The 16,765-nt window shown below is 39.7% G+C and overlaps 1 protein-coding gene and 1 pseudogene across 1 annotated transcript in view; both read left to right on the forward strand.

The window, feature by feature from the left end:
• Positions 1–16,765, forward strand: part of LOC124556616 (protein seele) — an 89,792-nt gene that overhangs the window by 40,170 nt on the left and 32,857 nt on the right. Inside the window, exon 2 of the mRNA XM_047130583.1 lies at positions 8,205–8,296. Coding sequence (XP_046986539.1) covers positions 8,212–8,296 — 85 coding nt within the window. The 5' untranslated portion in view covers positions 8,205–8,211. The remainder of the gene's footprint in view (positions 1–8,204; positions 8,297–16,765) is intronic.
• On the forward strand, positions 10,739–10,856 carry LOC124557100 (annotated as a pseudogene).

The following is a 16,765-nucleotide window of genomic DNA, read 5'->3' on the forward strand; positions in this document are numbered from 1 at the left end:
ATAGAATTTTAATAATTTTCTGGAAGCACCAGGGAACCATAATACTTCCTTTTTTTATACCCACATCCAAACCTGAGATCACTAACTTGTGTTGATATAATGGTGCTATTTCAGTTGGCTCATGAGCAAATGGATACAGCATCTCTGAGGTAGCTGTGAAGTGGGGATTTTCCCATATGACCATTTCACAGATGTATTGTGAATATCAGGAATCCAGTAAAACATCAAATCTCCAACATCTCTGGGGCTGGAAAAGGATCCTGCAAGAACGGGACCAGTTATGACTGAAGAAAGCGTTCAGTGTGACAGAAGTGCAACCCTTCCACAAATTTCTCCATATTTCAATGCTGGGCCATCAGCAAGTGTCAGCATGCAAACCCTTCAATGAAACATCATCGATACGGGCTTTCAGAGCTGAAGGCCCAATCATGTACCCTTCATGACTGCATGACACAAAGCCTTACGCCTTGCCTAGGCCCATCAATACAGACACTGGACTGTTGATGACAAAATATGTTACGTGGTCAGACGAGTGTCATTTCAAATTCTATCAAGCATATGGATGTGTATGGGTATGGAGACAACCTCATGAATCCATGGATTCTGCATGTCAGCAGGGGACTGTTCACGCTGGTAGAGTGATACGGGACCACTGATACGTCTGACAGGTGACTTGTACATTAGCATCTTGTCTGATCACCTGCATTCATTCATGTCCATTGTGCATTCCGATGGATTTGGGCAGTTCCAGCAGGACAGTGCAACACCCTATAAGTCCAGAATTGTTACAGAGTGGCTCCAGGAACACTCTTCTGAGTTTAAACACTTCTGCTGGCCACCAACCTCCCCAGACGTGAACATTATTGAGCATATCTGGGAAACCTTGCAACATACTGTTCAGAAGAGATCTCCCCTCCCTCGTACTCTTACGGATTTATGGACAGCCCTGCAGGATTCATGGTGTCGATTCCCTCCAACACTGCTTCAGACTTTAATCGAGTCCATGCTACATCATGTTGTGGCACTTCTGCATGCTCGTGGGGGCTCTACACAATATTAGGCAGGTGTACCAGTTTCTTTGGCTCTTCAGTGTACTTTAGATTAATTGAACAATAACAGCACTGCTTGTAATGAAGTTTTAGTTCTCAATTGTAGTTAGTCATGAAAATTGAATTCTCTCATCCTGGGATACAAAACATTGATTCAAATTACTAACCACTTTTGTATTACTTTATTCTTGCCAGTGTTAACAGGAACCTAGTATGTTGTATCTAGAAGGAATTAAATTTATCATCTTCAGTGACTGCTTCATTGATGTCTTCTCACAGCTAGTCTTGTAAACTTTGTCCAAACATTTTGATAAAGTCATCATTCATGATTATCTTAGCACTACTTTTATTTTATTTGTCTATGCCTCTTGTGGCTCAGTGGCCAAGTGTCACGCTACAGATTCAAAGGTCCAGGGTTCAATCTCAGTCAGTGCCAAGAATTTTTTTATCACTTCATTCACCTCTAGCAATAATTTGTTTAAAGTCTGCATTAAAATGTAGGTCCCTTATGGCAGGGTTAGTTCAGAGGTTGAAGGAACACTATGCTTACACCCATTTTCTGCAAGCCACGTCATCCTGCTTCCTCCATTAGGACTGTGCTTAGTATAGCACAGTAGTGTTCAAACCAATCTTCTGGTTGATGATGACTTTATATTTTATCTAAATCTATTTGAACAGGACATTTGCCCATAATGGCTATAACACACTGTTTCATTCAGTATCAAGTTCATTGAATATTAATGGATCTAAAAATAGTTAGACCGTGACTGTTTTATTATATTCTTTGTCATTGTTAGGAAGACAACCATGAAGAAGCAGATAGCATTAAACATTAAAAAGTTACAGTAATTACTCAGATACATTGCCAATGAAATTATTTCCATAAATTCTTACAAGTACCATCTAAAACTGTGTGATGAGATGTAAAACATTCTGAAGTAGTGGCCTGTACAATGTTGTTAATTTAACGTTTTTCTTTGGGATCACTAATAAATACTTAATTTTAGTATTTTATCCATCCTCAGCAACTGTAGTCATATATAACGAAATAATAAACAACTAACTGCATAAAAGAAATTTAATTTCTTTATTGGTTTCGGGCTCTTAATGGCTTTCTTCAAAAGGTTATACCTATGGCATTATTTGCGAGTGTCAGCAATAAGAGGCAAGCAGCAAAATGTCATGATCATATGGACTACAAGACAATGACATTTTGTTACATGCCACTTATTGTTGATACTCACAAATAATGTGATAGATATAACCTTCTGAAGAAGGGCACTAAGTGCCCAAAACCAGTAAAGAATTTAAATTTGTTTTATGCAACTGTTTGCTTATCATTTTGTTATGTACATAATTTTTGGTTAAATAAACAATTACATGATTATTATAGGGCGAAAAACCTTTCTGTTATAGTCAAAAGCTAAATTCAAAGAGTTCTCTGTTGAATTAGTGAGATGAGTATGGTTGGTATGTTGAGGTTCTTTATTGGTGTCAGCTAGTAATTGTGTCCTTGTCAGGAAACTGCACTATAGCATTTCAGTATGACATTCTGTGGTGTCACCACCAGACACCACACTTGCTAGGTGGTAGCCTTTAAATCAGCCACGGTCCGTTAGTATACGTCGGACCCGCGTGTCGCCACTATCAGTGATTGCAGACCGAGCGCCGCCACACGGCAGGTCTAGAGAGACTTCCTAGCACTCGCCCCAGTTGTACAACTGACTTTGCTAGCGATGGTTCACTGACAAAATACGCTCTCATTTGCCAAGACGATAGTTAGCATAGCCTTCAGCTACGTCATTTGCTGCGACCTAGCAAGGCGCCATGTTCAGTTACTATTGATATTGTGAATAATGTACCGTCAAGAGCGACGTTCACCGTTTATGGATTAAAGTTAAGTATTCCACCAGCTACGTCCGTTTTTCTAAATTCTAATTTCCTTGTCCTGTTCCAGACCTCACGCCAGCCTGCGTGAGCTAAAACGCGTGCCTTTCGGCTTCCTCTAATAACACGGTGTTGGCTCTCCTGCCAACCCACAACACATTCATTTAAATATGAGAGCTCCTTAAGATAAATTCATATGAGTGTGGATAGAACTTTACACTCTCATAAAACTTTTAAATAATGCAATCTTCTTCCGAGTTTGTTCTATTTTTATCTTATCACCACTTATCAGGATACAAGGGCAGGTTGATAAGGCTGTGACTTTTACAAGAGATCATGCTCAAATTGCTGGTTTCTTTTTGGCACTGATGTCTCATATCTATTCTGTATCTAATTGGAGAAAGCCCATAACAATTTTTTTCCCATGTGGCCTTCCACATGAAACTGAACAAATTGTACAGAACAAGAATCAGAGGGAAATTCTTCAACTATTGTCTTATTTGTGCTCTTGCCTTACTTGACATGTTTGAGGAATCCAAAGATGATGATTTGATGTCTGACAGTATAAAATACAAACACCATTACAGAGCCTCCACCAGCTTTTTGGAAAATTATTCCTTTGTTATTCAAGATGAAGTACAAGGGCACCACTGGTTAAACAAACAGACCACAGTTCATCCATTTGTATTTTATTATAAAGAAGAAGATAAACTAATGAGCCAAAGCTTTTGTGTCATAAGTGACTACCTTAAACACAACACTACAGTAGTGCACATTTTTCAACTAAAATTAACGAACTACATTTAACAGCACCACCCTTCCATAAAAAAACTGATTTACTTTTCGGATGGGGCAGCAAGTCAATATAAAAACAAAAAAAAATTATTAACATTTACTTTCATAAAAAGATTTTGGGTTTGATGTAGACCTGCACTTCTTCACTTCATGCCATGGGAAGAATGCTTGTGATGGTGTCGGGGGTACAACACAGCGAGCTCTCACAAAAGCAAGTCTGCAGCAGACCGATGACAATCGTATCATAACACCTCAAGAAATGATAGAATTCTGTAAAAAACATATCAGAGAAATTACCTATCTTTTTGTACAATGTGAGGAAATACAAGAAGTCTATGAAGTGTCTTGAAGGAAAGGTACAACGCTTGTCAGAAGATTAAAGGCACTCTATCTTTTCATTGTTTTGTACCCCATTCACACGACTTACTGAAGTGTAAGATCACATCAACTTCGCCTGGTAGTGAACTCCATCAGTGTGGAAAACTTGTACAACTGGTTCTTCAAAATAAAGACATAGTGGCTTGTGTTTATGATCAACAGTGGTGGATTGGCGAAGTTGATAATATTGACTGTCAAAACCAAGATGTACATGTTGTATTTTATCACCCTCCAGGACCAAGGACATCTTTTAAAAAAATTGAGAAGGATCAAGTTTGGATGCCACATAAAAATGTAATAAGGATGCTGTCTCCCATGGAATTTACAACTGTGATTGGGCGAACTTATAATCTAACACCCAAACTGAGTGAACAAATTTCTCAAATGTTCAATGAGTGATGTACTAAAAACAAATAACAATAGAACAATATAGTGTAATTAGTAGCCTTATTTTCAATAAAAAAAGTAAGTAATCATAGATATGATTAAATTATATACGGTAACTGATATATTTTATTCCATAAGCCTAGATATCACAGATCTTAAAAAACATTTTTGACTCGTGTTTGTAATTTTTTTTCCATAACTTCCAATTGAACCTCAAAGTTGAAATTTATAGTGAAGTTTGATATCATAAAGGTCTATTAACTGTGAAATTTTCAGATTTTTATCTGGTCCACCAACAAAGATATTGCAGGCCACAAAATGTAAAAATAAAAAAAAAATCCATTTTTTAAAATAGTGTATTTTTTATGTGTATTCTGCTCACCATTGATACTCTATAAAAAGTAACTATACTATACAGTGTAATAGCAGAAAAAATATTAAAGCTGAGAAATTAATCTTTCTTTGGAAAACTACTGTTCAAAAATCGAGTTTTCCTAATTTGTGGCTGATAACTTTGAACTATTAAAAATATATTAAAGAATACATTCAGTTAAGTGATAATGATGTTAATTTGTAGCCCAGAGTGTGTTGAACTAAATGCATTCTATATAAAAGGCTTAGAACAATCCACTACTGAATAATTGTAAAAAATGTAGATGCTTGCAAATACAAAAAAAACACATGCGGCACGGAACAATTACGGCTGCCATTTCAAAATAATAAACAATAAATTAAAAAAAAAATATTTATGTGACTACTAAACATTTGAGAACTCACCCAGCAAATATAAAAATTTTCTGAGTTTGTCAAGCAGCCAATTATTTTTTCCTTGGACCACTTGGCATGGATTGACCCACACCTTTACAGAGGCTGCTGATTGAAGAGTAGATTGAGTTCACATATAGTGATGGAAAAAATGGGCATTCATTCAGTCGAAGAATATGGTGATTAGAGGAGGAGATTCAACTATGCATTATATAATCTATATAACAAACCAGACATTGAAACTTCCTGGTAGCTTAAAACTGTCTGCCAGACCGAGACTCGAACTCGGGGCACACTCCGCTGCAGAATGAAAATCTCATTCTGGAAACCAGACATTGTCAGCTACATTAAGATTAAAAGGGCTGGAATGGGCAGGATGTCTACTGAGAGCTAGTGACAGAATGATTATGACAATATTCAACCCAGTGCCTGAAGAAACCAGGAGAGTAGAAAGACCAAAGCTAAGATAAGACGAAGGTGTCAGAGAAGAATTCAGAATTGGAGGAGTTTGGGACTAAACAGGAAAGAATAATAGTCTACAGAAGACCACAGCTTACAAAGGGCTGTCATGAGGGTGGTGGTCACAGAAATTTGCTGTCATCTATTTCTTAGAGCATTATTGAGAGTGTCTAAAAGTAGTAGCTATGTATTGCTTTTTGTTCTGATGAAACACTGTTTTTACCTCGTAAGGTGATGGAAGTGGAAGAAAAGCTGAGAAAGTATTCTGGAGACTCAGCATCATCACATGGTATGATTCACAATAGTTCTTGTAATTTTGATGTGGCTGTGCTAACATGAGAGATGCCAAGTTCACAGGATGATCAGTTGAGGTCGTAACAGAAGAAATAGTGAACAATATTCAAGATATTGTCATGTAAGACTACCAACTAAAAATCTATAACATGGGTTAAATCTTAAACATCTATCTCAAGTGAACAGGTAAATAATATTCTGCACTACTGGTTTGGTATTAGAAAGATGTCAGCAAGGTGCGTGTAGCAAGTGATAGCATCTGACAACAAGCAGAATCATATGACCATTTCACAAGAATGTTTGAACATTCTTAAATGCAATCCAAATTAATTTTTGCAATGCTACATTAAAGTTGATAAAACCTGGTTCTGTTATTTCCAGCCTGACGAAACAACAATCCAATCAGTAGATTTCCTCTGACAAATGTGCGTCAAAGAAAGCAAAAGCAGTTTAATCAGTGCAAACAGTTATTGCAATGGTCTTTTGGAATTCTCAAAGTGTCACATTTATATAGGAATTCTCAAGGTGTAGCATTTATATACAACCTGGCTCATGGCAAAAAGATCAGAGGTTTATATTATGCCACATTACTGGATCAGTTTTGTGAAATAAATCACACCATTCCACAAAGAAAAAGATTCTCTTTCACTAGGACAGTGTGTTTGCTTACACACATGTCACTGACATCATAAAAGTTGTGGAGCTATGCAGCAAACTGCTACCTTACTCGTCCTGTTCTCTACATTTGGCTCCAAGCATCTAGTTTGTCTTCACAAACCTGAAAAATTGTCTCAGTGAGAAGAAATTCATGTCATATGAAGACATCATGGCAAGAACAAATTCGTATTTCGCAGACCTCGTAAAATTGCATTTTTTGGAAGAGTTAAAAAACTGGGGGAAAATTGAGTAAGGTGCATAAAGCTTAAAGGAGACTACGTTGAAGAACGAAGTTAATTTTTCGGAAAACAATGTTATTTTGTTTAAAGATTCATGGACTTATCAATACACCCTCATATCTAACACCTTAATAGCTGTGTAGAATTGTATAATAATTTCAGAAAATAGATTATTTGTATAATGTACAATAAAAAAGTTTCTGTTTAAAGGCCACATAGCCCAGAATTGGTTTGCGAGTCAGGCAAAATCACCACAAGCATTGAGGAAATCATTCTACTGACACACCAGGTTGAAGATAACCATTTGGTAAAACACTGTATCCTGCTGCATGAATAAGTCAGTAACTGCCTGCTCACATCCTTATCCAGCAGGAATTGTCAACCCTTCAAGGCTTTTTTAAGAGACTGAAGGAATGATAACAACATGGGAAGAGATCAGGGCTATAGGATAGGTGTTTGAGTGTTGCCAAGTTGAATTGGTGTAAGGTATGAGGCTGGATGCCCAGATCGACAGGCATCTTGAGTAGAATTGGGAGCAGCATGGAACTTGGTGCACCATTCCACATTGGTTGTTTTCAACAGACGTGCTGCCTCATACACATTTTTTATTCTCTGATGCGCCTGTACCAGTGGTTGTCATTGTTCACATTTCTGCATTTATGGCATGCAGGTTAAAAATGTATGAATGCCTCACTAATCCCTTGTCTCCACCTTGGTGCTTGTTTACACACATCGGAGTCACGCTAAGTTGCATATACATTGCAGCAATTCCCTCACATGGAAACTTTTTGATCCCCCCTTATTTATAGCCTTCCCTCTGACCAAATCTTGTTCAGTATATTGATAAAGCAACACAGTCCAGGCTGTTGCTGTTCTGTCATTAAATTTCTTACAATAAAAAAGAAAATAAATAAGTAATGTGTAGCTCCTACACTAGTTGAAGCTTTTCAGTTTGAGATTGCCTTGACAATTTTCAGGTGACACAATAAAACAGTATCTCATTTGGCCTCATGAGGCTGGGTGGCCTTGTTTCAGACCTTCTCCTTTCAGAAAAACTGGATGTTTGTCACCAGGAACTGAACTCGAGAACACCATATCAGTAATGGGTGCTAACAATTACAGCAGAGAGGTGCTCATATTTCTTTCAGTTATTGTTTGGACATAGTTTTAGAAAGTACTATTAATACAATCATTTAGATATGTGTTTCCGTATCAGGATTATATGACTGATACTAATAACTGATATTTTTAAGTTATTTTACTTTCAGTGTTTTACTTGTAAACATTTTTCCAGGTCGGAGATGGCACAAATGAGATTTCTACTTATTGTGGTCTTTGCACTGGCTTGCTCAGCATCACATGATCCACATATTCTGCGATGTTTGGGTTTGTATTTTCTAACTTTTAATTTGAAAAACATCATTTTTGTTGTGACCAGACAAAACTGCAATTGTCCGGCCACAACTGCGGGTCCTTTGATTGCCTAATGAGGGGGCACATTAAACTAGAACACATGAACTATTCCTTCACTTTATTACATAAACTAATAAAAGATTTACTTAACTGTGACACAGGTCTTTGCCACAGGATTGCTTAATAAGTTACTATTGTTATTGACTATTAAATCATCAGGTGATGCACAGGTTAACAACTGTTCTGTTGCAGTGCAATGTTCCACATTTAAGTGAACAAGTCCATGAGAAACTTTAACTATCATGTTGGTCTTATACCATGGTGTTGACTGCTGTAGGTGATGTCTCATACACCCCCCCCCCCCCCTCCCAACCCCTCCCCAAACCTCCACTCCATTGTAATGTAGGGCAGACGTGGATGACAATGTTGGGTGAAGGACTGAATGCGAATGCCTCCCTGCCCGCATCCCAGTATCCACCATGAGGGTGTTTGGGAACATCAGCTAACAAATCACAGTGTGCATGCCTGCATCAAGAGATGCAGACACTGTGGTCGGCTGGGCAGTGATGGTACCCTATGGAGCAGCGTGATGGCCTTCAGGGGGTGGCTGACCCACAGACATTAGTACAAGCAGCTGGATGCCAGTGCTAGTGACATCAGTGGTGGCAAGATGTCGATCTCCATGAGTGCCACAGGGGAAGGTGCCTGCTGTGACTGGCAGAGAAATGGCTGCAACTGCAGAGAAGGACCCCAGAAATGTGCTGGGTCTGTGGACAAACAGTCTGCAGCAGAATCACTGACACACTCTTGTGTGGCACAGCGGGTTTTTGTGGAGCTGCAGCAATCTATGAGGAGTATCTGATCATTATGGTAATGACCTTACAATTCCAACTCTGTTTATTGCCAAAGACTTTGTAAAAGTATTCAACCTGCAGCTGAAACTTTGTCCAACATCGTGGAATGAATGGTTGCCACAGCAGCTGCAGAAGATGTTTGTAATAATTCAGCCTGTGACTTCCTGTCACTTGGCACGTAGTGGTTGGAGGGAAAAAAATTTTTTCAATGCTCGCTCCTGTGTGTGGGAGAAACAGAGTTTCTACACATGAGTTTTGAATGTTCTCATGAACCATTTGGTCTCATTGTTTTAATGTGGATGAACAGATGCAGTGATCTGAGGGTGTATGGCATTGGGAGCTCAAAGCAGTTGGAAATTGGCTGACATGAACTTTGGACCATTTCTGAGACACTGAGCTCTAGAAGACCTTCAAGACAGAAAATAGAAACAAAGCTGATACTGTACTCACAGTAGTAGTGGATGTTATGGGGATGACAAAAGGAAACTTACTGTAAGCATCTGCCACCAACAAACATGTGTTCCAGAATGGGCCCGCGCAATCAGTATGAATGTATTGCAATGGTCTGGTTGGATGTGGCCACTCAAAAAAGTGTTGGGGCGAAGCTGATTGATTCTCCCCACAAACTTTACAATGAGCAGTCATTTGCTCAATTTGAGCATCCACTCCCTGCCAAGTACAATGGCAGCAGGTGAGTTGCTTTGTGCAAACTACATCCCTATGACCTTGGTGCACTAAACACCTAACTTCCCACTGTAGGGATTGAGGAATCACGAGGAATCACAAACCGTGCATTGATGTTCTCTGTATGCAATGCCCCTGATCATGCAGAAAGCACGTGACTATGCATAGCTACCCATGGCACACATTTTGTAAAACAACCCGAATAGCTGCATCAGAAGCAGTTGCTGCACTGACGCACTGAAAGTTGAGGGGAAATTCCTGAAGACATTCAATATTCTGAGAACTAATTTGAAAACATGACTATTCGTATAAATCAAATGATGGGTCAGTACGGAACGGTAAACCAAGACAATATATCAATGTTCGCATGTTGGGCAGTGGGCCGGAACACCAACTCATACTGATAATTAGACGATATCTGAGCCCAATACTACAATTTTTGTGCTGTCTAAGATTGGACTGGCTTAAGAAGGATTGAACATGGCTGTCAAAGGCCAATGATCTTCAGCAAATAAACTGTTAACCATACAAATACTGGTGGTATTTTGCAACACTATGTATAATTATGAGTGTCTCTTTTTCAAGCTGACTGTAGTTGCACTGCTCTGTGGTAAGAGTTTTCAAGGTAAAAGCAATAGGTCTGTCAAAAGAATCAATCTTGTGGGAGAGCACCGCTTTTATCCCATAAGAAGATGCATCCTCAGCTAACATGAGAGGCACAGCTGGGTCAAAGTGAATCAAACATCTACGACTTAATAATGACTCTTTGAATTGCTGAAATACATTCTGGAATTCTTTGAACCATGCAAAAGGAACATTTTTCTGGTGCAGCTGGTTAAGTGGAATAGTAATTTGTACAGTGTTAGGGATAAATTTTGCCAACGGCCTTGCCGCAGTGGTAACACCGGTTCCCGTCAGATCACCGAAGTTAAGCACTGTCTGGCTGGGCTAGCACTTGGATGGGTGACCATCCAGTCTGCCGAGCGCTGTTGGCAAGCGGGGTGCACTCAGCCCTTGGGAGGCAAACTGAGGAGCTACTTGATTAAGAAGTAGCGGCTCCAGTCTCATAAACTGACATAAGGCCGGGAGAGTGGTGTGCTGATCACATGCCCCTCCATATCCGCATCCAATGACGCCTGTAGGCTGAGGATGACACGGCGGGTGGTCGGTACCATTGGGCCTTCATGGCCTGTTCGGGAGGAGTTTATTTAAGTTGAGGAATAAATTTTATGTAATAGGTGAGCTTCCCCATGACTGGAGCTCCTTAATGTTAGAGGGCACCAGCAGATCTCTAATTGCAGACAAGTGTGATATGATTTGATGTATACTCTGTGCATTTATTAAGTGGCCTATATAGCTCGGTTCTTTCTGGAAGAAGGAGCACTTGTCTTTATTGCACTTTAAGGCAGCTGCAGAAGGAGCTTGAAACAAGCAGTCTAAATTTACTAAATGTTCAGCATGTGTAAGACCTGCGATGACAATATATCGAGATAGTTAGTTCAAGAAGGGACTTTCACTGTTAACTATTCCAGGAACCATCTTAAAAATTGCAGGTGCTGAAGCACTTCCAAATGGTTGGCTTTGAAACTGGAACAAACTTCAGTGTAGTGATTATCACAAAGTATTGCTTTGAACTGTTCATCCAGTGGTATCTGTAGATATGCCTCTCGCAAATCTATCTTTGAGAAGTATCTGACCTGTCACAGTCTGTCCATCAATCCCTCTGGATGTGGAATAGGAAAAAAAATCCACTACTGTTTGTGGATTTACTGTTACCTCAAAGTCTGCACACAAATGTAAACCAACTGAAGGCTTCTTCAGAATGACAAAGGGTGATGCCCATTGGCATAAAGATACAGGTTTGATAACCCTTTCTCTTGCCATCTTTGTAGTTCCTGAGCAACTTGCTCACGTATTGCATGGAGGACAGGTTGTGTGTGAAAAAATTGTGGCTGTGCACTGTCTTTCACAGTGATGTAATGCCACAGATTAATGTATTGTCCAGATAACTGACTGTGTTTGGAATGTTTTGATTTTAAAGTCACCAGAAACATGTAGGGAGCCGTTTGGTTTTTGTAACACCATTGCTGTTGTTCATTGACTGGATGTGATGGGTGTGAGGCTGTCATGTTGCAGCAGATGATGTAATTGGTTCTTGAGAGCATCTTGCAATGTTGTTGCCACCAGCCTAGCTCTAAAGTGGTGAGGTACTGCAGAAGTTGAATATGGGCTACATAATTATTTTCACGCCCTATGCTTGGTGAAAATAGGTCTGAAAATTTCGTGCATAGTGAATCCAGATCATCACATGGTACAACTACTGATACAATATTGATGTCATCTGCTATTTGAAAACCAATAGCTGAAAAATTGTCCATTACAAATATGTTTTGTGCCTGACGTGACAACAAAGCTACAAAAGTAATCAGATGACTGTATAAAAGTGTACGGTGGTTTCTGCAGAGTTGTAACCTTTGGTATGATGGCTGAAGGTGTAAAGAACCAGTGTGAGCATAGGTGTCCTCATTTATAACAGAAACTCGTGAATTGTTACCAACAAGAAATTTTATAAATTGGTTGTACATCATTGTAGAGAGAAGGAGAGGGGGGGGGGGGGGGGGGGAGGAGAGAGAGAGAGAGAGAGAGAGAGAGAGAGAGAGAGAGAGAGAGAGCGCTTTTACTTTTTGATAGGATTTAACTACGGCTGTAACATGTTCATGCTGCTGCAGGATTGTTAGTGTAATGTGGTGCCACTTTTGAAAACTTTCACCACATATCCTTATTCACAGCATTGCACACAGTGCATTTCCCTGGGCACCAAATGCCTTTGTGTTTAGCAAAACAATCGAGGCATCCTGGATACTGCTTCCTGCTGCTGTTACAGTGTTTTTGGGTGGCAAAGGGACTATGCAAAAACTGTGAGTCAAATACGTGCCACTGCTGATTTTTGTTTGGGCTTTGTCCATAAATATACATCAGGGTTTTGAATCCAAGTAGGGTGATGAAGATGCACTTAATGAGATTTGAGTATGCTTACTATGGTGTGAATGGAAACGCCACTGTATGGAATTTACCTCAGTTTCACAAGAAAGTTGCTGTCTACAATTGATATTTTAGGCAGTTTTACAGAAGATAGTGCTTTCCTTGAAATAGTTATGTACTGCATCTGACATTTCAAAAGTTTTTTCTATTGTCAAAACTTCTTCAAGAGAAGGATTTGTTAATTTCAGTGCCTGTGCACAAACTTCTTCATTGGATGCATACGTAATTATTACATCAAGCACAAGGATTTATTACAGTTTTAACTTTCACACAAAAATCAAAATTTATCGGTCAGCCCGTTGAGATCAACTACGCATGTAGCACACAATTGATGTGACTTCTTCCACCAATGAAAAATTGTGAGCCTAGCTGCTACAACATGTGTTTGCTGCTCATAATATTTAGAGAGCAAATTGTGGATTTCAGATGAATCTAAACACTCTGGCTTATCAAGAGGATACAATTTTTGTTGAAGAGACAGTATTTGAGCATTACTAGGTAGCAGGAAATCTCTGCTTAGCAGCATTTGTGATGTTCCTTCCTAGAAGTGGAAATGTAGCTGTCTGTACTATGAGTCCCAGCCTTCATCTTTTGCATGAAATAGTGCGATGGTGGTGGTAGTTGGTGTTCTGGCTTGATGAGCTGCTGTATTAGAAGCTGCTTCTGTTCCATAATTTGTGCTTGCTGTCTTTGTTGTTATTCCAGGATTGGAGTTTTTAGATGCTATTATATGCTTGCTGTTGCATTCAAATTTGCAGCTGTTGCTGCCAAAGTTTCATGAATTATGAATCCTTGATCATGAAACTTAGTCTGTTGTTATCACACACATATTTAAGTACTTGTAAACAATATTACACTTGCTGCAGTGCAACACCTCTTTCTTACATGGAACATATGGATACGCTGTAATCACACTGTAGTTCACAATTCCAGTCCAAACAGGGTAGTCACAAATTGTATAACACAGAGAGAATAATGCAGATAGTCCAAGGGTAGAGCCACTCGCTCAATAATATGTAGACCAGCAATCCAAAAAGAAGTCTAATTGAAATCTAGTAAACAGATACATCCTGAAAATACAGTGTAAGTGAGGTGGAGACTTTAGCACAGCATGATTCGAAATGTCTTCCAGCAGCACAGCAGCTAGGTGTTATCACCTGCTTGATGTCAGCAGCCAGGCCCATGTGGTGACCCACTGGTGCTTCTTACTACCCATGAGAGAAATCACTGATAATTGCAGTGTATAAACCTTGCTGTTGGATACCAGAGATATGGCAGTGGTCTTTATGATTAAAATTCAAAGACAAATTATAACTACTTTGATGAAGAAATAATGAAAGGTAACAGGAAGTCCTTATATTATGGTATAAAGAGCTGCCAGCCACTTTAAAAACATATGAGGGGAGTAGTTTCAAAACAAGAATAATACATTTCTGTGAAAAAAAATGTTTTAATCTTACAAAGATTCTCAGTACAAGTCTAGTAGTTCATTATTATAACGTAGAGTACCACTTGTATTATGAACTGAAACATGTAAGGCAGAGTAGCCTCTGAACTGTAACACACTAGTTATGAAAACTAAATATATATTGAATGAGCTGTTCTATGACAGACTTCACTTTAAGTCTAATCATTTAAATGTTGTTGTTTAAAAGTAAGTTACCATGTTGACTGTTGTGATGGCTACAGTGCAGGATGGATGGCTGTGGGGAATTAGGCAGGATTGCAGGCTGGTGGTGGCCTAGTGACAGTCAGCTATTGAAAACAATGCTTTATTTAACAAAACCCAGCCAGCAGCCTGCAACATGTTCACCCCTCTTTGCTGATGATAGTGGTTAGTATGTGGCACATGAGATGGTTACCCGAGCTACACCCCAAGCACCCTGTGTCAGCAGCACTTGAAGACATTCATGATTCTTGCAGCGGTAGCCACCTTTGTAGGGGATGACCACACTTCTGCAACCAATGGTTTGTGGTCTGGTGGTGCCCATACCATGATGGCAGAAAGTAGCTGCCATGCCTGGGATACCTGGAATACCTGGGATACGAACCACGACCCATTACCCGCTGGACAGCAATCCTGTTCGCTGATGGAATGGGCATGGGATGGCCCTACTGTGCCATGGCACTGAGTCTGGACGGTGGTCTTGGTTCTGGAGGCAGATACTGTGATGAAGACCCAACCTCCTGAGTGCTGCTGACAGCTCCATGTCATTGCCTTGTCTGGTGTAGCCCTCATGTCCTGGTACAACTGCTAGACTGCAAATGACTCTGATATCAAAATGGCAACTATTTATACAAGATAGCAGGACACCTTTTATGCCAATGCAACATTTAGTCATGTTTTCAATAACACTACTGAAACCTGCCAGTAGAGAAATCCCTTTGCTTGCCTGCAAGAACCATGCCTTACCACTGTGCTAGCAAGTTTCACCAAGCCGAGCTAGGCCCACAATCCACAGCTCTGTCACACTCCAATTAAAATTACAGTGTGATTGACAGATAGCAGTGTTGGGGGCAGAGTTACTGGTTCACAAACAATATGCCACACGCTCATGAGAGCAATAGCTGCACATGCACCAAAAAAGAAACTAGTCATCTGCTTACCAACCGTTGCCACCGTCCTTGTAGGTAGTGGTGAGGGGGGGGAATGGCTGCTGCTGCTATAGTGATGGGATGCTTTAAGGTGTCATACTCACATTTTATAGGCAAACAGCAGCAATAAGATGAGCATTCAGTCACAAACACATGTTGCAAAGTAATAAATTATCTAAATATGGAGAGAAAATTTTAAGAGGTGAAAACAACTGAACTTTTGGCAACACGCTATACTACTGATGGAAGCACGCCAGTTATATCTGACTCACTTTCACCATCATCTGTATAGTCACTACAATTGTTGTTAGTATTTATTGATATAATTTATTCTACAATATTTGTTTCATATTATTTTCAACTAAATATTCATTTCACCATGATTTCATTATTACTTCCTTCATGTGTCTTACATTATGCCAATATGATGATGAAGACTGATTTATAGTGTCCTTTGTCAGTGTTTCCACTTGTCAGTGTACTTTTTTTGTTGTGAAAATCTGAGAGGTCACAAGATTAGGTGAATAAGGTGGGTGCAGAATGAATTCCCTACCCAACTTTAGTGTAGTGTTTTTTGTCAGTCTAGCAGAATGTGTGTGGGTGTTATTGTGTAGTAGCATCACTTTACGTGGTCTTCCTGGTTGTTGTTTGTGGACTGTGTGTGCAAGATGTCTCAGTTGTTGACAATAAATGTCAGCAGTGATGGTTACACCTTGGGAAAGCAACCATTGCTGTTCCACCAGATGCATAACATAATATTTTGTGGACGCGCACAGGTCTTTCTACGGGAGTTGCTGCTGTGTTTGAGCTCAGCCATTCCATTCTTTTCTTTATGTTAGCATAAAGACACCATTTCTCATTACCAGTATTGATACAGGCTAGAAATGGTCAGTGCTATTCATGAGCCAATTGATAATGAGAAAGCAGATGATGATGATGATGATGATGATGATGATGATGATGATGATGATGAAGTAGTCCCAAACTCCTGGACAGAGCATAGGGAATGATGCGGGAGACCCGCACCACTGTACTAGGCAAGATCCTAGCGGAGCTGGTTTGCCATCGCCTTCCTCCGACCATAATGGGGATGAATGATGATTATGAAGACGACACAACAACACCCAGTCACCTCAAGGCAGGTGAAAATCCCTGACCCCGCTGGAAATCGAACACAGGACCCCGAGCTCAATAAGCGGGAACGCTACCATGAGACCATGAGCTACAGACTGAGAAATCTGAGATGCACCTTTTTTTTTAGGGGGAG

The sequence above is a fragment of the Schistocerca americana genome, chromosome X, assembly GCF_021461395.2.
Source record: "Schistocerca americana isolate TAMUIC-IGC-003095 chromosome X, iqSchAmer2.1, whole genome shotgun sequence".
In the NCBI taxonomy this organism is placed as follows: domain Eukaryota; kingdom Metazoa; phylum Arthropoda; class Insecta; order Orthoptera; family Acrididae; genus Schistocerca; species Schistocerca americana.